General features: G+C 45.2%; 1 protein-coding gene across 3 annotated transcripts in view; it reads right to left on the bottom strand.

The window, feature by feature from the left end:
- Positions 1-24,588, bottom strand: part of LOC138491108 (probable cation-transporting ATPase 13A4) — a 1,567,030-nt gene that overhangs the window by 1,532,578 nt on the left and 9,864 nt on the right. For all 3 annotated transcript variants that reach the window (XM_069617430.1, XM_069617431.1, XM_069617432.1), the window contains exon 3: positions 3,466-3,612. In XM_069617430.1, the coding sequence (XP_069473531.1) occupies positions 3,466-3,612 (147 nt within the window). The remainder of the gene's footprint in view (positions 1-3,465; positions 3,613-24,588) is intronic.

The raw sequence follows: 24,588 nt of genomic DNA, 5'->3' as shown, positions 1-24,588 counted from the left end.
CTATTCCCTCGCTATCTATTTTGACAGTGGTCTGTTGGAGCTAGGGTGTTATTCAGGGGCCAGGGTGCTATTGATGAATTATGCTTGTCCTCCCGTCTTCATCTGACTATGTATTCAGTCTATAGTGTCATCGTATCATAGCTATCTCTCAGTTTGTAGTTGGTATGTCGTAGAATGTCTTCCTTAGATTCTGTTTGTAGTTGATTGCTTGGTGGGATCCGCGATTGGTATCTTCACTCCTTATTGTTTCAGCTATGTGTGCGCCCCTGTGGGCGTTCTAGTTATGCAGGGCAGATGTCATTGCTTGATCTGAGCATTCTTGTTGGTTGATGTAGGCATAATTTGTCTCTCAGGAACTTTGCGCCTTGGCTGTGGATTGCTTTGTGCATGATGCACATTGATTTGAATTTGAATTTGATTCATTGTTTTATTGGTAGCCAATGTAGTGTTTTCAGCGCTGGTGTGATGTGTTCTCTTCGGGGTAGTTTGAGGAGTAAGTTGGCCGCCGCATTTTGTATGCGTGTAGTTTTTTTAGAAGTCGTTCAGGCATACCCAGGTATAGGCTATTGGTGTGATCTACTCTGGACATGACGAGAGCGATGATGGTAAGTGTTTTGTTGGCAAATGACAGGAACGGTAGGATCCTCTTTGTCGCTCACAGGCGAAAGAAGCATTTCTTGAGTAGAACGTTTACTTGTGGCTCCAGAGTAACTTTGTTGTCCATCAGGACCCCCAGGTTTTTTACAGTCGACGATGGGGCTCGGGTTGTACCAGGTTCCCTTGGCCAAGGGATGTAGTAGTGGTCTGCTCCTTTTTTTGTGATGATCACTATTTATTTTTTGCCTGGGTTGATTTTGAGGTAGTTCGAGTTCATCCAGTTGAATACATCACAAAGGCAGTTCTCTAGTGCTGTGTTTTCTTCTTTAGTGTCTTGTATTTTGAAGACTATTTGTGTATCGTCGGCGTAGTTGTAGCAAGTGAGGCTGTGTCGTTTGATGATTTTGATTAGTTGACATAGGTAGATGTTGAATAATAACAGGGAGAAGGATGATCCCTGTGGTACGCCGCATGTGGATTTTCTTGGGTTGGATTTGAAAGGTTTCATCCATATGGTTTCTGTTCTGTTTGTTAGGAAGGATTTGGTCCACAGTAGGGCGGCGTCTGTTATTCCCAATCCTTTTAATCTGGTGATGAGGATGTCGTGGTTAACTGTGTCTAATGCCGCAGAGAGGCCTAGAAGTATCAAGGCAGTACTGCTGTCTGAGTCTGCGTTTGCTTTTTCAATCATCCCATATATAGAGCAGAGCCGATTCTGTTCCTCTCATTGGTCTGAAGCCAACTTGTGCCTCGTCTAGTAGGCAGTGCTCTTCTATGAATTCTTGGGTTGTTTTGTATATGTACGTTTCGAGCAGCTTAGCTGTACATGGTATGTTGGAGATGGGTCTGTAGTTGGAGAAGTCCTCTACGTTTCCTTCTGTATCTTTGAGTAGCAGCCTGATGAACGCTGATTTAATGTATTGTGGCACTTTCCCTATTGCGATTGAAAGGTTGAGGACATTCCTGTGATATTCCATGGGAGTTCCTTGTTTGAGGATTGATTTGTATATGTCCGGGGCCAGGGATCCTCAGAAGAACCTGTTTTGTTGCTTTGATTTACCAGTTTGACGAAAGTCTACACTAATATTTCGGAGAAGCTTCATAGTTTGTTTGGGTGTTCCTAGTAAGGGTACGTGGGTTCCCTAGTCTGATCGCATGGTCGGTTTTGTATGGTTTGTTGGATGGTAATGATTTTGTTTTTGAAGTGGTCTGCTAGGTCATTGCATAGTTTCATCAACGGTATTCTCATGTTGTTGCAGCCAAGTGGATGTTTTACTTCATTTATGATTTTGAAGAGTTCTTTTTGGGTATTTGTTGCTTTGAAGATTCGGTTGTCATAGTATTTCCTTTTTGCATTTTGTATTTCCCTTTTGTATGAGCGGATATGTTGTTGAAATTTCACTTTATTTCCAGTGTCATTTTTTGGTCCTCCATTCTAGTTTTTGTTTTTCTTTTCATGGTGCTAAGTAGTGGGGTCAAACATTTTGCCGTTGCTCTTTTACGTGAAGGAGTGAACGCTTTTTCTTTGGTGATATCGTCAATCGTTGTTACGATCCAGTAGTGGAGTAGAGCTACTTTTTTGTCTAGGTCAGCTTCTTCCATAATTGTTGCTTGTGGTTTGCTGAGTTCCAGGAGTTCAGATAGATTGTAGTTTTTGATGGTTCTCCAATTTCTTTTTATGGTGATTAGTGGTTTGTCTTGTTGCTTATTTATTTGTGTGGTCAGTGTGAAGGGAATGATGAGGTGGTCGCTACAGAGTATTTGAATTGGGGGTGCTGTGGTAATGAGTATTGGCGAAGATTGTGTCAAGTGAATGCCCTGTCGAGTGTGTTGCTCCTTTTGACTAGTTGTTGTAGATTCATTGCTCCTAGTTGGGCGGTTTAATATATTTGTGTGGTTGAGGTTTCTTCATCGAACCAGATATTGAAATCTCAGATTGCTTCCGTGAAGGCGTCTACGAAGGTTTCATCGTAGGTTGGCGGTCTGTATATCAGTATGAATTTCAGGTTTGTTTTAGGGTTTACTGATAGGCGTAGGATTAGGGATTGGCATTTATCGATGTTTAATGGGTCTTCCAATTTGATAGCCAGGCGTTCCTTGTGGATGATTGCCAGTCCCCCACCTCCTTTGGTTTTTCTGTTTGCTTGGACGCATTTGAAGTTTTCAGGCAGGCAGTTGTTGAGGGTGATCTTGTAATTGTCGTCTAGCCATGTTTCAGTTACAAATAGGATGTCGATACCTCCGTCACATAGGAGGTTGCATATTTCGGTGGCATGTTTGGACATTGACCTTGCGTTGATTAAATTGCAGTGGATCGTTTTGGTGTGGTTTTGTTTATTAGTTGCTCCTGGTTTTGGTTTGTAGTTGAAGAGAAGAGTGTGGAGGAGAGAAGAGGCAAACGAGGGGAATGGAAAGGGTGACATAGTAGAAGAATTGAAAACGAGAACTTCTGTTTTAGAGGCAATTAGAAAGCACGAATGCGCCCAGGATTGGAATTTATGGAGCTGAGCAGAATGAGAGGAGGGAAGTATAGGGCGAGAGAGTTCTGAGGACTGAAACGTAAAGGGTAGAAAGTGAGAGAGAGTGGTTACAGGCACAGGAGAACAGTAACAATTAGACAGGTAGGACCTAAACCATTGCAGGATTGAGCCAGAGAAATTCAGAAAAGAGAGTGCATGAGGAAGGATAGAGTCGGCGACAGTGTCAAAGGAAGTAGACAGATTAACGAGGACAAGAATAGAAGATAGTTTAGACCAGCATTATTATGTCGATAATTCTTAGCTGGAAATCTACTAGGACAAGGAACTGAAACAGAAGAGAATCCACATAAGACTGCGGTGACCATAGTGAACATGTAAAAGCGGTTACTTTGCATTCCGGCTTCATGATGGCCTGGTTGATAATGGACTGCTCATCAGATGTGATTCTATAACCTTGTCGGCCAGTCGATGAGCCCAGCATCGCAGACAGGTTCATCCACCTCACCTTCTTCCGAGAATATTTTTTTAACTCATCCTATAGGGGGATTAAAGGCAAGAGTCAGTGATTGCCCAGAGACTCTCCAGTGGCCAAGTCTTACCCAATGGCCAACACAACACCCACATACTCAGGCAGGTTTTGACATTTTGAAAACCTCTAACTATGAATAATGGGAAGTTATTACATGTAATACTATTAGTAAAGATGTTATACATGGCCAAATCCTCCATCAGAACAAAGCTGTCTGAATCTCCTGACCCCAATACAGAGAAGGACTCCCAACTTAAACCATGAGACATGAAGGAGCTTGCAAGGTCTTTGCCTGTTGGTCAGGCATTCATGTTTTTGTCATGGTCCCTGGTCCCTGTGACTCAACAGCATCGCCTCCCCGCCTGGAGCCAACTCTGCCATTGTGCCGTTTATTTTTTTCCCCACTGAATTTCTTTGTTTTTTAATGGAAAGTTAACATCATCATCATCAAATCACGTTATTTTAGTCAGAACCTATAAAAGTGTACACAACATAGCATCACAGTATTAATACAGTCACATCCACTCTATTGTATCATACAAAATATCCTTAGACATCATATTTTATCTAAAACAGGCTATTTATCTGTAATTGGATCAGTTCTGAGAATTTCAAGCTCTATATAAAAAGCTAAAAGCTGCCAACACTACGACCTTAACGTATGTCGTTTTTTCATAGTTGAGCTGTATGATATTTAAAAATGATCAGGCGTAACCCTCTCTGTTGTACATAAAGGACAGAATTGTCAGAATTGAGTGAAATCACTGGACCAGGACAGAAAGTGCCTGATGGTAGCCAGCGAACACTTCAGTGAGATTTATTCAGGAACCAAGTCAGTTTTAATTGATAAACAACCCGGAAATGAACTCCTCTACACCTACAATCCCTTCACTTAGTAAATGTCACATCCCATATCTTGCAATAGAGTGTCTAAGATTGCATACCGCTTCCCTTCTTTGCCTTTAGTGAACTTGATGAAGTCCCCAAACATCTCATTATAATGACCCAAGTCCTTTGATTGGTTTAAAGGAGTAGTGCGCTCAAAAATATTATTGTCCCTAGGGTTTGGGCATGTGTTTTTAAGCATACGTTGATCGATCGTACAAACATTTCCTATGCACCTTACCATAGTTTTCCTAATTTTTATACATGTGAAATCAGGCAGTTGGGCGCGGCCATCTTGTGTTAATCTTATCCATTGCTGCATCGCCCTAAGGTGAACTGCACTGGTGGCACTAAATCATATCCCCAGCCCCTGAGGCTGACATCACCAAACCTAGTGATATTCCCCACCTATCTCCATGACGTTACTGGTCAGCGTAGCTAAACGCACCCAGTCATCACCTACATGTTAACGTACGTTGACGCAGAACCCGCAATATCAACACCCATCATCTCACAACACAGAGCGTCCCAATTTTGAATATAAAACTATACTTTTAAAGGAAATATCAAAACTCTACAATTTGTAATGTACTTTTATTTCACAATAAACGCTCCAAGAACATCCGGCGATTGGCATATTCAAGCAAATGCATAATTTTTTTCTTTGTTCTCGACCCACAAATGTTTATCATGAGTCACACGGTGTTTCTTTTGGGTATAAGAAGCGCATTGGACGCACCGTGAATCGCAAGGCTTCGGCAACAACTTGGCGCTAGGCCACCATAACGATGTCAGGTTGCTCCTTAGCGCTGGTACCGCGTAAGGGCATATTGGCCCGTGGTGATCGTCCCAAAACAGCGTCATGGTGATCCAGCCATTTAACAGCTCCCTGTTAAAGAAGCCATCAATTGTTATCTAGAATCGATGATAATCGCAGAAATGCAGGATGTAGCTGTTTGGAAAACATAACAGAAATGTGTCTCAGTAGCCGTTCTTTATTATAATTTATCATTTTACCCATTAATTCTGCACCGTGTGAAGTGTGAAAACTAATGATGAACACAAACTTGAAACAATGGTAACACAGAGAAAACATTGTGGAAAGTAGTCTACAATTTGTTTGAGAGGTAAGTGCTATGGAGTATGTTCAGCTCTAAATGGGATGCATAAGCTGGGGGAACCAAGATGTGGACTACATGCATTTCGATGCTGTACTGCCCATGTGCCCGGGACAAAGACAAGTACACACACAGGTTGTTTTTGCGTGTCGTTGCAATATGCCACAAAGAACAACCCATTACAATGTAAGCCAGCAATAACGGTCGGCTAATGAAACCTTGACTCGTTCGTCTATAAAATCGTACTTAATATTTGGCATTTCCATTCTCTCGGCGTAATGCAGAAACTCCGTTCAGATCAAAGAATGTTCATAAAATTAAATTACATGTTCCTTTTGACCAATTTTGGAATGGTGAACCTTATCATATTTGACGGTATAACACCCCTCCCTTCATTCATTCCTTTAGGAATCCTCCCTTTCTTCCAAGGTCGAAAAACAATTGAACCTTATACTGTGTACGATGCGTGGGTTTGCTCAGCCCACAAGCAAATTTCAAAGGCGCTGATCTTCACTCCGAATGGGAGCGATTGCCCTTCAGACCATAGTGGCATTAGAAATATTTTAGAAAAACAAATGCATTGTTTGATGCCATCCACCAATGCCGCGCACATTTTCTAGTGATTTTTTTTAATGAAAACAGTTACAGTTAGTTTAATTCCAAATGCCTTATTTATAATGTTCCTCTGGAGAACTTCGCACTCTCCCAGAGACTCCTACAGCCAGCCCTCACCACCTGTCAGCTCAGCTCGTCTCCTGTTCACACGGCAAATCACGTAACCATTTTACGCAAGGAGCGAGTCTCGAGCCCTGACAAAATGTGCTTATACGAGAATGTCAGAGCAAGCCCTGCTGCAACCCCCTCCTGACAGGCCACGGTCCTCTGAACTCATGACCCCAGTTCCCTTTGAATGCATCTGGTTTCCAGAAACTAACCCTGCACCACCTCAACCTCACCTCCCATATACCTATTCTGGATTGGTCATATATTCTGGTAACGCTGACACCTACCCCCACTGCGTTTGAAATCATGAGACTCAGAGGGCTGAAAATCAAAGATCGGCCCCTGTGATAAGACATCCAATAGTGAAGGCGCTCACTCCCCACACTGATCTACACACTTATCCTAGACATGCATTAAATAATGATCATCACTATACCTTTTAAGTATATATTAGAGGCCTATAAATTGCACACGTGTGTTTGGACTATACCACTTTGGGTCACTAGTGAGGTGAAGGGTGTGGGGGTCTTGCCCCTGAAGTAATCTGTGGGGGGTCGGGATTGATAGCTGTCAGGTCTGGCACATCAGAGTGAGAAGGGGGTGGAGTGACACATGTTAGGTTAGGACGGAATATATTGTGACTGGGATCTTGTTTTATTAGGAGGCACTCTGGGGTGGTAAGCAAGGAGGGTCACACTTCTGGTACATCAAAAGGATAGCTTTGGAGGGGCACAAGGTTGAACAAGCAGTAATTTTCCAACAGCGGGGATGTGAGGTGGAGGGGCAGATTTGTTGAGATGGATAAACTACAAGTCATGGTTCGGCCCGGTCACACACAGGACAGTGATCTCAGAGGAAGAATGTAATTAATACCATCTTTGCTCGCAACACCTTGTCTCAGCGCATCTGTGAGAAAGGGACTTGGGAGGCACAGGCGCAGGAGGAAAAAGGTGGGGCTGTCAGTGCTCGCTGTGCACAGCGCTGCTGAGGGGAGGGGAGACTTTGCAATGCCAGAATGCGCCCTAGTCCAAAGATGGAGTAAAGGGTACACATAATGGAGTCCAAGTGTGTCTAGCAATAGCCCCACCTCTGCTTATGTCAGGGCCTTATTCCCATGGCTGCAGAAGGTCCAAGGAGGCATCCCCCAAGAGTGCAGGAGCAAGTGGTCCCTTTTGCGTAGAATGTATGGGGGGGCTCATCCGCCCCACTCCTTCCTTACATTAGCAATGACCCCTAACACATGCCCCCATGAAAATATGGGTCAGAATGCACCTATTTCTCACCAACAACCCCCTTTGATGCGCTGTTTTGCTTACAGTCAGTAGTTCTTGCGTGCCAAGTATCTTATTGTAACGCTCACCTGGTATCCACGGGGATGTCACTCAGCCTGTTCTGACCTCTTATGAGCTCGAACCCTTCCCTGGAGTCTACTCGACTGGAGACTGGGCCTGAAACACACCATTGGTAGAGTTTAACTCCCTATTGTCTCTGTGTGCTTGAACCCCTTCTTCCCTGGGTCCAACCCTTCCCTTTGATCCACAGCTCACCTTGTTTTCTTGGAAAGTTTGTTTGTTTGTTTGTTTGTTTGTTTATTCATTTGTTAAGCGCACCAGACTCGTAAGTAAAAGGGCGCAACGACAAGGAACTGCAAGGCTTACATGGTTACGTATACACAGGTTACAGAATTTACATATAGCAAGATGAACAATTTTTGCAAGATTACAGGATATATACAATATGAACAATAGGACTGAGGTAAAGGTACATGCACTGAGGATGTAGAGCTTGTGTTGTTACATATACATAGGCTGCAGTATTTACATACAGAAAGATTATAGCAGGATATACTGTTTCTTAATTACATGATAGTGTCCTCAGGGAGAGGGTGGTGGGAAGCTAAGGATTAGTGGCAGTGATGTGTTTTATTAAGTTTTTCCTGAAGAGTAGATATGATTGGTCAACTCTCAATTCCTGGGGCAGTGAATTCCAGCTTTTGGCTGCCTTAACGGTGAAGCCATTACCTCTGATGGTAGTGAGTTTGTATTTGGGGATATTTAGAAAGTGTGCTCTCCGTCCTCCTTTCAGCGCAGGGGCACGTTGATTGATGCAGGCTCATTGCCTCCTAGTTACTTCACTGTTCACTGGCAAGAGTCCGACCGGTAAGTATAATGAGTCTTTTGAACAGTTCTCTAACTTCGTTCCTTTCCTTCCTTAGATGATAGCCGGCGTCCGGGGATGGCGTCGTGCTGCTGAGATGAGTAGCGCTGAAGGTGAGTGAGAGCGTGATGCGCGATGCGACACTTTCGTATTTGTATTGAACTGAGTTCTTTTTCTGTGTCTTTTAGGTGCCGCAACGTTTTCAGCGTGGATGCCGGTAATGAAGAAGAAATGCGGTGAGTAAGCAGGGTATGCAGCGCCTTTAGATGTTTCCACGCTAACCTGGAGTGTATTTTCCCTCTTGCAGATGGATGAGAAGTTCTGGAGACAGAGTTCCCCGAGAGCGGCTGGGATTCAGGTAAGCGTTTGAAGCTCGTACAGTCTTTAAAAATAAGCGAAGATTTGCTGAAGGCTTACTAATGCCTTTTTTCTGTTCTTTTCCCTTTTCCTTAGGAAGCGGCGTGCCGGGATGGGAATGACACCGCCGAAGATGCCCGTAGAACAGAAGGAGCGATGAATGATGGGCAGAAGCGCCGCAAGGTAAGGCTGTTCCTAACGGTGTTCTTGTTCTTGCAGGAGCCGAGCGCAGAAGAAAGATGCAGGCCTACTGGAGACCGATCCAAACACGGTGAGTGTCATGCTGCTGGTGCAGAAAACACAAAGCATGTTTCTCAGCCTGGGCATGGCTTAAATAGTCTCTGGGTATCCCAGGTGTCTCTGGGCTGAACCACACCCAAAAGACTAGACTGCATATGCAGTTCTGCGAACCGAAATATATGGGGACATCCATCTTGTCCCCATCAATGCACTACAAGTCCAATCCCCAATGTTATCGTATGGGAGTGAGTGAGTCTGGTGCCACAAGCGCCAAGTCTGACTCCAAGTGGGTCTTCGGAGGGATGGAAAGGCCCTTGAGGGCCATGTAGGTGATTGTGGCCTGGCTCCAGCCTGACATCCTGGAGGGCTGGGGTCATGAGGGGCAGGAATCATGACACCTATCTAGCCTAGATCTTATTCCTTTTGTGGGACGCGTAGTTATTCAGCTATTTGGACAAGTGTTTGGTAAGGCAACTGCAGAACCCCAAAGTTGCTTTCATGCTGTTATCCATCTGACCCTCCCATGATCAGTGAACGCACTTCTTGCAAAAAAGAATTGACAAAGAGGATGGATTTCAAAAGACAAGTTGGACGCTTTATTTGGACACTTTATATAAACATTGTTGAACAAATAAATAGCTGCTAATGATTTGAACCGGGAAGTGAACTGTTCCACGAGCTCTGCTTTCGGTGGACAGGGCGCATTTGCAATGTTTTGTGGCAATGTATCTGTCCTCAGAACAAAATCATGCGCGATTCCATGAGTATGTATGTCCAAGACGGTCAAAATAAGATCTTTCACAAAATCGAATTCCATTTCCTGGTATATTGGCTTGACCACCCATTTTCTGCTTCTTTTCATAAAGGCCATTGTGTAACGAAGCATCCCAAAGTTTCCCACAGTCCTCAATTGTTGTCTCCAACATTCTTGTTATGCACTAAGACCGCTAGTAATGTCCTATATTGCATCCCGTCTATGCCGAAATGCAATCTCTTGGGCCTGTACTTTAGGCACATATTGTGGAACACCTCCAAATCTCCTGTGTGACAGAATTCTGTGAGTCCCTTCAGATCTCTTGATAGAGTTTTATCAAACACGATCTTCTCAAGAGCTTTGTGTGGAGGTGAAGATGAATCAACCACTTCTGCTTGTGTTCCTGCTCCTCCGACAAAAGTCCATGTGCACATTGGTGGAAATGTTGGTTTTCTCTCCAAGAGTGAACGTTGAACAGTGGTGCATTAGTGACCGCCATTTTTCTAGTAGTATTTCCACAGACCCACCACAAGTTTTGGAGCTCCACTAAAGATGGTTGCTGAAAGACTGGGACCACTGTAAAATGTTTTCAGAACCTTTTTTTTTTCCAACAGCTGAGATTTGTTTATTGATTGATTTGGCAACGTGCCATACATCAAATTGATGGCGAATATTGGGAAACTGTTCTCTCATGGTCTTGGCAATTAAAACATGTCTATTTGCATTCTGCTCGATTTGAGATCTTCAGGGATTTGATGAAACCATGTTTCTCCATGGCCACTGCGGAATTACATTCAGACACCTGCACGACCACCAAACTCACAATGTATTTAGTTTCCATGTCCTGAAAGTGGTATGTGCAGTACTTTGCTGAAAATCCAGGGCTGTCACACTGTCCATCGCCAGCTAGCCTGAACCGTTTGTCGGAGAATGTCCTTTCAATTGACATTTGTTCAATTTTCCCAGCTTCACTAATAGCTGGGTATAAATATTCACATTGATATTTGTAGTACTGCATTGTAGAAAGGAACTGGAGTCCCACAAATTGAAAGAAAATTGACAACTTATTGAAAGTAGAGCCAATGAAAAGGAAAGCTGCTGCACACAGTACATTTCAAGCTGCCACTTTCCCCAGCATTGGTTGTTTGGACCATGAAAATGTTGCATGGAGCAGATCACAGGTGGCTTGCATTTTCAAGTAAGTGCCTTGTGATACATGAGTCACATTCAACAATGGCTTCCCGCATACTTCCCCCCTCGCTGGATGGACACATTTCAGCATCAGTATAATCTCCACCAGGCAGCTGTTGAATACAATGTATTTGGGCTCCTGTATTAGACTATTGTCCTGCATGAATGTGGTTTGTGACTAAGCTGTGGTGGACATATCGGCTGAACAGGACGCACTGTAGTCGAGATCTTTGGCAAGTTCCTCGGTCAATTTTGTTGAGGCTTCAGTCTCTGTTATTTCAGCTTCTGTTATTTGAACAAGAATCAGCGAAAACATCAATGTTGACTGTTTGTTGGGTGGCCCTTTTTTTGCTGGTGTCGATTGTGTCAAGTGGTCTGCGAGTAATTCAAAAGCATCATCATTATATTCAGTTTCATCTTCATCTTGTGGAGTTCTTGCATTGTAGCAATGGTCCAACAATACTTTGCTGGCTTCGCCGGTCACATTCAATTTATTTTCTGGCCATTGGGCATAAGCATCTCGAGTCTGCTTATTGATTTGAACATGCTGCGCCTCAAATAATAGTTGCTCCATGGTGAAATCAGTTTGGCAAGCAGCATCTCTCGTTTCAGTAGCTGTCTGTGTCATCACAGTTCGTTTACTTCTGGGCCTCTAGGAAATGGGTTGTAAAAACATGTTCAATGTAAAACCAACAAACATTATATAGCACTTTAGATTTTTTTAAAAACATGTTATGAAGACACCAGCCCAAAACACTTTTTATATTCGCAACTGTTTGTTAGTTACCCTTGCTTTCTTGATTTTCTGTAAAACGGTGTTGTTCACTGTAACGACTGCACCAGCAAATCGGTCCGCCACCTCGGATCCATGTGCCTCCTCTTCTATTTCCCAATCTTGTATACATCCCTATAATAGAATATTGATTTTTAAAAAGTCAATCGTATTTGAAATCAAATTATTTCCTCGCCCACATGGCTTACATATAAATAAATAGATACCATTGTACACTGTGTACATCATTAAGTCAAAATATACATTTCGAAATTCTAGTGTACTCGATCAGAGATCACTGTGCGAAACCCACAGATTTTAATGTTGCACTCAAGCGTTTTGGAAAAGATGCTCGTTTATAATAATGTAGTATCATTTTCATTCAAGGGAACTGTCAGTACGCATACCTCAGGCTCTGTATTAGCTTCAAAGGATGATGTAATTGTAGTCGAAGTACCAGCATCACCGTGTAACACAGTACTTGTTTTAGTATGAATGAAAAAAGTGAAATTGAACACACACAATGGGATGCAGACAATGGTACATATCAATAAAAACCCATGAATTAAACATTATGTAATCAAATGACAGGATACGTAAACTTTATCATATTTTCTCTAATTCCATGCATAATACATTTCCGGGACTGAATAGCGAAATAAAACTACCTGATACGCACTCAAAGTTGTTGTTGACTCCGGGAAAGACATGGATGCAGAATCTTGCTCCTTCATATTCAGTGCATTGTCATGGAGTTGTAAAGGGAAAATTAGATTTGAATTAGAAATGCTAACCTAAAAAAATATGACATGTAAAGCAACTGATTACGAAAAGATTATATTTATTTCTAAGGGCATTATAGAATAGTTTTCTGTGCCCATAAATAGTTTTCTATGATGCTCCTAAAACCAAGGACAGATGTATGGCAAAATGGGGTTTAGTTATAAAGCAATGCAATGTTGTAAATATGAAAAGTATTATAAGGGACATTTACACCTTTACACCTAAAACACCAATCCGTCCATGTAGTTACCTGTTCACTACCCCAAGGCCTACAGCTAAATCATGAACCCTGACTCACCTGAGGCAGCGTGTGCATGAATAGAGTTGGAATCGCATTTGGAAGCAATTTACGAGACGTTCTGAGTCGATGCTTCTTTGTGTACTGCAATTGGTCGTACATATTTGTGGTAAAGGCCAGGCTGCAGATGCGGAATCGATCACCCCTCAAGTCCCCCAAGACATCCAGAGCTCTACTTTCAAGCTCTTCCAGCGCAAATTCGCAATATCTGACCCATTCTCTTATTAAATCTAAATTCCACTGGAATATATGCATTATTGTGCCTTTAGGTTTGTTATGGGTCTTAGAATGGCAACCGTAAACCATACATGCAGACATTGTTGGGAATTCTGTAAAAAGAAAGGTCCACATCGTAAAATAATTATTTTGCATAAAAGCGTGAGAAAGATGAAATTATATCATACATTTTTCTATGCAATCTATGTTTTGGTCACTGAAGCAAAACCTGTGTAGTGTAGCCGACTGTATTCTAGGATAACTTTCATACACAATTGATTGATGTGACGCAAATTGTAACATGTTACGGAACAAATTAAACTCAAGTCAATGGTAACGGCAATGAGATGAATGAACATTACACTACTGGGTACATTTGTTTGAAATAGATAGAAATTTAGAGATCAAGAAGATATGATTAAGTGACCTGCACTTATCTTGACCAACAAACAGTTAGATTCAACAAGCAGGGTAGTTAGTAGCAGGAGAATAGGGAGAGGTTCACAGGTAGCACGATGACAAGCTGACTTTCAGTAGTCACAGATGTTCTCAGGTAGCACGTTCACGAGTTGACTTGCATTGCTCACAGATGTTCTCATGATACATATCAAGGGGTTTATAAAGAATTAGAAAAGTGTGTGTGTATGTGAATGAGTGACGTGTATATGGCGTGGTTTTATGTGGATAGCAGGGGCGCGGCCTGCTTCAGGGGCGCCTGCCTGGAGACACTGGGTCTGGGGAGGACATGTGAACAATGGCCCCTGCGCGTAGGATACCTTTGAAGTATACATGGTGTTTGGCACCTTGGCCGTTCCCACCCTGCCAGCCCCCTTTGGCAGCGCACATCCACTGCCTCTAAAACAGAAGTTCTCGTTTTCAATTCTTCTACTATGTCACCCTTTCCATTCCCCTCGTTGCCTCTTCTCTCCTCCACACTCTTCTCTTCAACTACAAACCAAAACCAGGAGCAACTAATAAACAAAATCACACCAAAAAGATCCACTGCAATTTAATCAACGCAAGGTCAATGTCCAAACATGCCACCGAAATATGCAACCTCCTATGTGATGGAGGTATCGAACTGCTGTTGACTCTGGTGGGTGGATGGAGGGGCATGAGACGTGCAGACAAGGGCCAGAACACTGCTGAATGGGAACACTGCTGAATGGAGACACACTTATGTGGACTGCAGGGGCGCGGCCTGCTTCAGGGGAGCATGCCTGGAGACACTGGGTCTGGGGAGGCCATGTGAACAATGGACCCTGCACGTAAGATACCTTTGAAGTGTACATGGTGTGTGGCACCTTGGCCGTTCCCACCCCTGCCAGCCCCCTTTGGCAGAGCATATCCACTGGGGTGAACTGCCATTGATTCTGGTGGGGGGATGGATGGGCATGAGGCGTGCAGACAAGGCCTGCAACACCGCTGAAAGGAGGGACACACTTATGTGGATTGCAGGGGCACGGCCTGCTTCAGGGGAGCCTGCCTGGAGACACTGGGTCTGGCGAGGCCATGTGAACAATGGACCCTGCACGTAAGATACCTTTGAAGTGTACATGGTGTGTGGCACCTTGGCCGTTCCCAGCCTGCCAGCCACCTTGGAAGGGCACAGCCATAGGTGCTAACATGTCATTGATAGGGTGGGGGGGGGGGCCGGACGGCCAAGAGGCATGCAGGAAAGGGTCAGAACACTGCTGAGTGGAGACACACTTGATTCACTGAAAAATTGAAACAACCATTCATACAATTTCAGTTGTATTTTATTTTGTTGCTGATTTTGATGGCACAAATGTACTACACATTCTAAACTTCGGGTTGCAGCACAGTATGGGAAAATCCCCTGTACTGACCGCTGTCACTGGGGAATGTGTCTCTAATGGCACCAACGACATAGGCGGGTATTACTCGTCGAAAGCAGTGTCCAAGCCTCCCATGAAGCCACCATGTGAACGAATGATAGGCCACCAGCCTGTAACACCTGTGGAAGAGAAAGAATCAAACTGTTTTTAAATGAACAAGATAAGTGTATCAAACCTTAGTTGAAAATGCAATCTTGTATCCAATGGCATTGTTGCCGGTACAATTGTTACTTCACGGATCAATCCACTTGGGCTTTAAAGTGTAGATACATTACAATATTGAACGACTATGCATGCCACTACATTTGGGACACAGAGAAATATTGCTTTATGGTTGTACATGAAATAAATATAAGAAGACCACTATGATATCCCCAAATCGTGATTGATGTTTAGAATTGCAAGACTAAATTCATTTGACAGTGACAGATCAAAGTTACGACAATATAGGAGACAACGATGAAATGGTAGTGGCCTAAGTGACATCACATCTAGAGTACACTTACTCGTTACTTGGATTGCGAGGGCGAACTATTGCTACAAGTTCGTGCATAAGCACCATCATAATCCTCAACACGGACCGTGTGAGGCAGGCTGCCCCGAAGTCTGGCAGCTCGCTAACGGATTGCGGCCGTGTCTCGTCTTCCGATATGTAGGACAAGCATCCAGAGTTTTCTCAGCAGCAGCAGTTCTCCTCCTCCGTTGGCATTAGCGTGCACCAATTGCAGGTACAGCAGGTGGAAACGCCATCCATGCGACTAGGCTCAGGCTCTTGATCTGTTGATTCGTCCTCCCAACTGTCATCTGAAGCCCCATAGTTTCCGCATCTTTCTCTTTCGAGTAATTCCGCCTTGGAATACTCTGGCTCGTTCTGGTAGGACTGTATTGTTGCCATTATGTGACAAAATAAAAATAGATAGTAATGATAGTACTAGTATCTGTTCGCATGGAATACAAGCAACGAAGGTAGCTGACCAGAGCACAGATACGAGGCACAGGATACACAAAAAAAGACAGTGGGCCTCATTACGAGTATAGAGGTAGCCATGCCGCTAAAAGCAGCATGGCTACCTCCATACCGGGTTCCAGGTCCGGGTCCCGCGAAAGGGGACTTAACGGGCCATTCCGACCTTGGAGGGCCCGGTAAATCCCTTTCGCGGGACCCAGACCCAGTGCCTCCCCATTCCCATTTAAGCCCCCATAGGGCGCAATGGGAATGGGGAGGATGCTAACAACGGGCCCATTAATGACGGGTCCGTTGTTAGCATCCTGGACCGCTAGCGGGTCCCGCTAAGGACGCCTGGTCTGACCAGGCATTCCTTAGCTGGACCCACAGCAGTCCTCGTAATAGGGTGGCCCGTAATGAACGGTGCCGGTCCCTTACCGGCAACGTTCATTACGAGGCCACCTGGGTCGTAATGAGGCCCAGAAACGATTGGAAAAGCAAATCTGATGTTGTCTGTTGAGAAGCGGTCTATTTATAATTATTGAGGAAAGAGGCGTCCTGCCATTTCCATGGAGACACTTCATTAGCAGAAGCGCAGAGAATGTTGACACGAGACGTGCATTGTCGTTGTGAAATGGGCAGTACGCGTCTAGTGATCTCAGCCTCAGGGGCGGGGGATACGATTTAGTGCCGCCAGGGCAGTTCACCTTAGGGCAATGAAGCAACGGATAAGATTAGCACAAGATGGCCGCGCCCAGCTGCCTGATTTCGCATGTGTAAAAATGGGGAAAACGACGTTAAGGTGCATAGGAAATGTTTGTACGATCAATCAACATATGCTTAAAAACACATGCCCGAACTCTCGGGACAATAATATTTTTGAGCGCACTATTCCTTTAAGCTTAACCAAAAGAGAAGAGGTTTTCAGGTGGTGTCCACACATTTTAGCGCTCTGACCCCGGTCTCAGTAAGTCTTGAAGACTAAGATTTCTATTTGATGCATGTTTTTTCTACTATGGTCAGTAAAGTGGTGTCTTCATGCCCCCATAGTTCACTGCCATGCAATGCGTCCGACTGGTATTGAGCCGCGTGGTTAATGATGACCACTCAAGTTGAGCGAGCCTATTGCGCCAGAGTGTCTTTTCAGCATAAGTTCACCTTCAGCCAGTTATAGGGACCAACTTGCATGATGCAGAACCCTATCCCCCAGGTAATATACAAGCTCACCTGTTGCAGCAAGTCCCCTTGCATTTAGTCAATGTTGACACTTTACATTGCGTGCAGGATTACAAGCCATTACCATCGGGTTGGAGTGATGCATAGAGAGTCTTCTCTCTTTATGACATTCTGTTAAAACTGCTGCCTTTGCATTCCCATTTTAGTCTTAGACATTAACATTGCGTCATTGGCATACATAAGAATCCCAACGTTCCATTCGCAATACAAGGAGCATCAGCATCTAACTAGAAATTTCTTAAAACCAAGCCATGTATATAAATTAGGAAAAGTACAGGGGCCAAGGCACAACCCTTGGGCACAGCAAGAGCACCATGGAATGGGGTTGCTCTTTCTCCACCCCCCACCCCCACCCCCCACCCGCCACAAGATGTATTATCATCAGGAAGCCTTTTAATAGGTCAGAGGCATTCTGGACGGATCTTAAGATCGGTGAAAACATTCCAAAGCAATACCTCGCTCGCCAGAGTCAAACGCAGATTCAAAATCTACAAACACCATAAAAAGCGATTCTTCTGTAGAGTCGCATATTTAGTTTGTATCACGTATAGGCAGAAAGCCTGGGGTACAGTGCACACCCTCTTTTAAAACCGGCCTGAACATCTGAAATCATTTCCTCTTTTTTGCCCATTTCTCGAGGCTTTTGTAATTTAATGTATATTTATACGTTTTTACTTTGTCAGTGGGATTTTAAGCTGCAATAAATGTTATACTTATTTATTTTAGTGTTTTGATATATGAAAGTATATGCGACTACTGTATCTTGCTTTAAGAACTTTGTTTGTATGACAGCAGTCAATTAAAGCATTGTTAATTGAAAGTCGATAAATATTGTGCGAAATGCACAAGATAATGGACCTGACCCAGCACAAAGTAAGGCTTCTGCACTAGTGCCGCATGCATGGTGGCGCAACATGTCATGACATATTAAGCACCAACAAATGAAGTCATGGACAGTAGGATTGGGGAGACTAAAACAATAAGAAAAGACAAGAGGATTGGCTGCACCCAACAGATAGTAGATTAACCATATGTGTGCAGGAGTGACGAAAGGACAAAATCCCTCTGCCGACCCCTCCTGCCCGGATAAGCACCACCCTATCACCATTGCCCCATTTCTGGGCAAACTCTTGGAGAAGCTGGCCATCTCCCAGCTTATCCACCACACTGAATCTGATGGTTGTCTCCACGACCACCAGTCTGGCTTCAGAGCAGCCAGAGGCATGGAAACCGCTCTACTAAACACCTGTGATTACTTGTTCTCAAATCTAGATTCCAACACTCCATCCGTTTTTATCCTTCTGGATCTTTCCTCTGTCTTTGACACAGTGAATCATGCCACAATGACAAATTGGCTCAGTGACACCATTGGCATCACGGGCCTGGCACTGGAAAGATTGACCTCATTCCTCTCTGACCGACCTTCCCAGGTCCTGCGGGGCTCTTTTCTCTCCCCTATCACACTCTCCACCTGTGGTGTCATTCAAGGCTCTATCCTCTCACTGTGGCTCTTCAACATCTACCTCGCCCCTCTGGCCCAACTGATCTCCTCCTTCTCTCCTGTCTTACAGTGTTATGCAGACAACACACAGCTCTTCTTCAAGCTTCCTCTACTGCCTCCTCTTCCTCTTCTCTCATCCCTGACTGACAGCAATTCAGGTATGGTGTGCTGCCAATGATCTGTGCCTTAATGCCAGTAAGACTGGGATCCTTCTCCTTGGGACCCCAGCTCCCTCCTTCCTTTCTACCCTCTGGCTGCCCTGTATTGGTCCCCTCCCCTCACCCTGTTGTGAAGCAATAAAACCTTGGTGTCATCTTTGGCTTTTCTCTCTCCATCTCTCCTCACATTGCAGACCTTGCCAAGAAGGCCCACTATCAGCTGCACCTCCTCAGAGGCATTCTCAATTTCCTCACCTTCCCCCAGAAACAGAATGTCTCCAGTGCTCTGGTCCTCTCTAGGGTGGACCACTCTAACAGCCTCTTCCTGAATCTTCCTTTATCTTCCCTTCACCCCCTTTAGCTCATCCAGAATAGGACTGCAAGACTTATCCTTGGCCTCAAGCCCAGGGACCAGATCTCTCCAGCCCTTAAATCTCTCCACTGGCTCCCGGTTGTTAGTAGGATCAAGTTCAAGACCCTCTGCATCATCCACAAGGCTTTCTGGGGCTTGGGACACGCTGCATCCAACTCTCTCTCCCTAAATACTTCCCGGCTAGAGCCCCTGGCTCCTCTAGCTCCAACTCTCTGCAGATCTGACGCTTCTCTAAACAGAGAGTGGGGGGTAGATCGCTCTCTTCCGCAGGATCATCCCTCTGGAACGGTCTCCCTGGCCCTCTCCTTAAGTTCCGGAAGCTTCTCAAACCCTCCTTTTCTCCTCTTCCTTCCCTCACTCCCTCCCCTGCTAACACCCCTGTGGGCCGCAGTGACTGGCTACCTGGTTCCCTCTGAGTTCTACAGGGCACCAGCCCCCCCACCCACTCCACCACCTCAAACGGCATACGTTTAAAACCCATGATCTGAATTAAATGGGCTCTGTTGGTTTATAAAACAGTTGGCTTTATACAAAACAAAGAAACACATTTAAAACAAGTGGTGCATTGCAAGAAAGTACTACAAGAGCGCTCCCTTGGGAGCAGGATTCGAACCTCTGAACCAGTGCTCTTCTTTATAGTCTCTTTTTAGTTTCTTGAATTTAACGTGACCATCTATCAAGTGGCTGAGATTATGCAAGGCCATTGTGCAACACTCATGCACCAATGTGTTGCTGTGGCAACGGCCCGCGGCCTCGCTACTTCTACATTCTTTATTCTACACCCTGCAGTTCTACCCCTTCCCCACAACAATTGCAACCAAGAAAAGGAAAAGAAGAAAGCAAGAAAAAGTGAAAGCTCATCAGTTATCTGGGAGGGGGTGGGGGGGGCTAACTTTGGCACTCACTGCAATAGAGCAGTCAGTCTAGTAAACAGATTAGCGCTTGGGGTGCAGAGAGAAAGGTGTGTGGGGGACACTGAAGGATAGAAACGTGATTTGATTCTGTGGTATGAAATGCAGAGAGGGCTTTGCTGGATCATGTGTCTCTACAGAGGATATGCACGTTCTCGCTTATTGAGTGTGGTGCATGCCGGCCTTGCTTACTGAGGGGTGGTGACGGGGGGCATTGGGTCGCTCCTGCTGGAGGGCCAGGATGCTCCAGAGGCATATTTTGATTGGACTGCACTTGTAAGATGAATGTCCCTCCTCGTACAGCAGCAGTAGCTTCCCACTTCCTGCCCCATTCCTTTCAGCTGCTTTTGCCCAGATGGCGGTGTGTGTATAACGCTTTAACATGTGCCAAGAAGATGGTTTTAAAACTCTGGAATTCAGTCGTTATGCCAAACATGTAACATTGTATGTCATGTATGACCCTGCTGGTCAGGTATGCGAGGAGCATATTTGCCAGGTTGGATGATCAGGAGGACTGGGGGGAGGTGTCAGATATCTCTCCAGGCTGCTCCCATTGGTGCTCTGGGTCCCTCGTGGGACTGCTTCCCAGGATCTGCTGTTGAGCGTCTGGCATCCTGGACCTATAGTGGTTTATTTGGAGTTGTGTGCACTCAGCTGTATTCTGGCCCACTTCCTCTCCTCCCATCTTCCCTGTCAGCTGTGCTGCATGTGCTGTTGCCACTCACCCTGCATTGCATTAGTCCTCTACAAGCTTTCTTACTGCTAGTCATTGAGTTTGCTTTGGATTGTACATTTGTGGGTAACTTGTATCTTTTTGAAACTCTTCACTTTATTATAAAATTGTCAATAAAATATGGTAACAAAGAAAGAAATGAATAAATGGGAAGTCTTCATTGTCTGAGTTGTACACAATACCATTTTACACCTTAGCACAATTGCAGTCAAACCCTAGAGAAACCAATATGCTTTTGTGTGTCTTAATTTTAGGGAAAGGGGCAGCCCCTTGTGAATGCAGAGTGTCATTAAGGTTTGGATTTAGAGAGGACCCCATGAAGTGCTTGCCATCAATGGAATCAAGCATATGACTGTGGCCGCAGTGTGGTAGCAGTGTGGTAGCCTAATGTGTAGTGTGCAAGCGTTATAACCACAGCAGTGCAGTGCAGAGGCATGGAGAGGGACTTTGGAATTGGGTTGAAACCTCTCTCCCAGGGCTCTCCTTTCATTTTGTAATGTTAACTGTTTTAATCTATAATGGCCCAGAACAAGAGTCTACAACATGTGGCTCTCCAAATGTTTTGGACTACAATTCCCACGATTCCTTACCATTAGCTCTGATGTGTAGGCATGCTGGGAGTTGTAGTCAGTCATTTAAAAATATTTTATTTCGATAGGTAATATCCATCAAAGTACAAAACTTCAATAACAATAAAAAGAATCACTTTTCAAACAAAAAGCAATAGGTTAAAATCACATCGAATCATCACATATAAAGTTAAAACTGGGAGTTGTAGTCCAAAATATCTGGAGAGCCAAAGGTTGCAGGCACATGGGGGGCCACAGCTTCTGGTGCGCATGGGGGGTGTTAGGGAGAATTCTCAAGAATGTGCTAATTTCCCTTACCTTTTGAGACTCCCAGCAACTTTGCTGGATTTCTAGGATTTAAACTTTTTACCTGGAAAGAGTGTGAGCCTTTTTTCCCACTCTTTCATGTATTTTACTTTTGTGTTCTTTGGATATGGAGTTTTTAAATAACTCCATAGGCATCATCTTTTTCTTGTGTGTCACACAGAATCTTCAGTGCAGTGGCACAGGGGTGTCTTTCAGACTCTCCAAGGTTTAAATACCTTCTCTGAGACTGACTACTGTCTCCCAGAGCATGCAAAGTTAAATTGACTTTGCTAGTCTTTTTAAATTCATAGACCCAGCACACCCTATCTTCCTATGGAGTGCTGCAGGGGTTGCCTAGCATCCCCTGTGTCTAAACACTCATGTAACAGTCAAATGTTTCCCTTTTCTCTTGAAATGGCTGGTGGCAGTGGTTTTAGAACAAACTACCATGGTTTTTTCCCAACCGCGAACACCGGTAGCTAAAAATCCGGACAGCCATGTTTTTCAATATGGCGCCCATGACCCCTCTGTAAAAACAGACTCCGGTCATCTTTTTTCGCCATTTCTTTTAGGAAAGGTCCTTCTTGTGTTTAACTCTGCGCGCCAAACCAGGTTTGGTCCCTTTGTTCGATGCCCTTTGGCGGGCTTCAGTGCTGAAACCCTCCTCTGGCGCCTGAGTGTCTGGGGTGGACAGGATGTGAGTAAGGTGCCCGAAACTCCCTGTGCTTAGTCTCCTAGGAGACCTGAATGCACTCTGGTGTGATTGGCCGGCTGACTGTCCGGCAAGGACAGCCACCCTGCTGGGTGAGTGGCAGCTAGGCTGGAATGAATGGGAGAAAACTGTTTAAAAGCAGGTCTCTGGGACTTGGAAGGCAGAGTCGACCACTGGAACAAAAGAACCGAAGACGAGCTGAAGGAAGACGACTGCTGCAACTCCTGGACCGTTGGTTTGCCCGGTGAAGCCCTGCTGCATGTCCAAATTGCCTGAAACTCCATCGACAGAGAAGCCCTTCAAGGACGACTTCTTCCCTTGGCAGCTGGGGAGCAGGTGTAAGTGGATCTAGGTCACCTGGCCTAAGCCCCACCCACCTGATGCCTTCCTAGTTGCCTCTCCTTTTCACCACTTAGCAAGCCCCGCCCACCTGGTGCACTTCCTGCTTGCCGCTCCTTTTCACCACTTAGCAAGCCCCGCCCACCTGGTGCACTTCCTGCTTGCCGCTCCTTTTCACCACTTAGGAAGCCCCGCCCACCTGGTGCCTTCCTGCTTTCCGCTCTTTTCCCTCTTAAGGAGCCCTCCAGCCTCTTTTCCTTTGCAGCTGGGGAGCAGGTGTAAGTGGATCTGTGTCACCTGGCCTAAGCCCGGCCCACCTGGTGCCTTCCTGGTTGCCTCTCCTTTTTACCACTTAGCAAGCCCCACCCATCTGGTGCCTTCCTGCTTGCCGCTCCTTTTCACCACTTAGCAAGCCCCGCCCACCTGGTGCCTTCCTGCTTGCCACTCTTTTCCCTACTTAAGGAGCCCTCCAGCCTCTTTTCCTTTGCAGCTGGGGAGCAGGTGTAAGTGGATCTAGGTCACCTGGCCTAAGCCCCACCCACCTGGTGCCTTCCTGCTTGCTGCTCCTTTTCACCACTTAGCAAGCCCCGCCCACCTGGTGCCTTCCTGCTTGCCGCTCTTTTCCCTACTTAAGGAGCCCTCCAGCCTCTTTTCCTTTGCAGCTGGGGAGCAGGTGTAAGTGGATCTAGGTCACCTAGCCTAAGCACCACCCACGTTCTTAGCCCTGCCTCTTCCTTCCTGCTCTTAACGCTTAGATGAAGGGCGTCTCGCGCCTGGGCGTCCGAAGTGAAGGGCAGTAAAAGAAAAGGGCTATTGCTGTTTGGACCTGTTTGGACCAGGAGGATCCAGGGTCCGACCCCCTGCTAAAACAGCAGGTAAGCATGAACCAACATGTGTTTACACCCTATGTCCCCTCAGGCCACCCCCACCCTCTCTGGTGGTCCTCCTGTGTTGTTCCCTTGTGCCCCCCCCTTCCTGCACACAGGAGTCTGTCCTGATACTTTCTGGTTTCACCATCACTGTCTTGTGGCCAATGCTAGATTTTACTTTTATGGACTTCATTCATTCACGGTGCGTCACTCTTTCTCAACTCTCATGCTGGACTTCCTTTGCATCTTGTACTCATGGTGGCCCTGAATCATGCTGTTCCCATCTTCATCTTGTATCCTGGCTTGCAACATTATGTGCTACTAATGACTTCTGCAATTGTATTCACTCTCCTCTCTTGCTTCTCCACTCTTTTTGACTGCTTACTCTCTGTTCTCTCCTCCCCACCCCTCTCCCTTTTCCTATCTCCTCCCCTCCTCCCCTTACTTTCTTCTATGCACTTATTCTATCAGAATTGTCCCTGGACCTACTATGATAGCAACCTCGTCTGTCGTTCCGCTATCCCCTTAATGTTCCCCCCCTCCCTCCAGCACTATCTGAAACGTTGTCAGGCCTAGTACGATGGTCACTTGTTTTGTTCCTCCCCTCCCTTTCTGCACCCCTCTCCCTCACCTTTTGTTTTCCTCCGGCTCTACCAGAAATGTCGTCAGGCCTAGTACGGTAGTCGCCTGTCTGTTTCCATTTCCTTCCCACTCCCCCCTCCCTTCATTATCTATGTCTTAGCCCTTGCACTATCTGAAATGTCGTCAGGCCGAGTACGATAGTTAATTTCACATCCTTACTGTTCATGGCCTGTAAGAATGTTGTTGTATTTTCCCTTGTTCCCTTCCTTGCCTTGCAGCGCTGTGAAACACATTGTGTATAGGCGCCATATAAATAAACGATCATATCATATCATAACCAACTTGTAAGCCACCTGGACACCGTCTCCATACTGGTCGAATTTTCATCAGAGTG

The sequence above is a fragment of the Ambystoma mexicanum genome, chromosome 10 (genome assembly GCF_040938575.1).
Source record: "Ambystoma mexicanum isolate Mex_15411 chromosome 10, UKY_AmexF1_1, whole genome shotgun sequence".
Taxonomy (NCBI): Eukaryota; Metazoa; Chordata; class Amphibia; order Caudata; family Ambystomatidae; genus Ambystoma; species Ambystoma mexicanum.
Note: the sequence above shows the minus strand (reverse complement) of the source record. Positions and strands in the feature narration are given on the sequence as shown.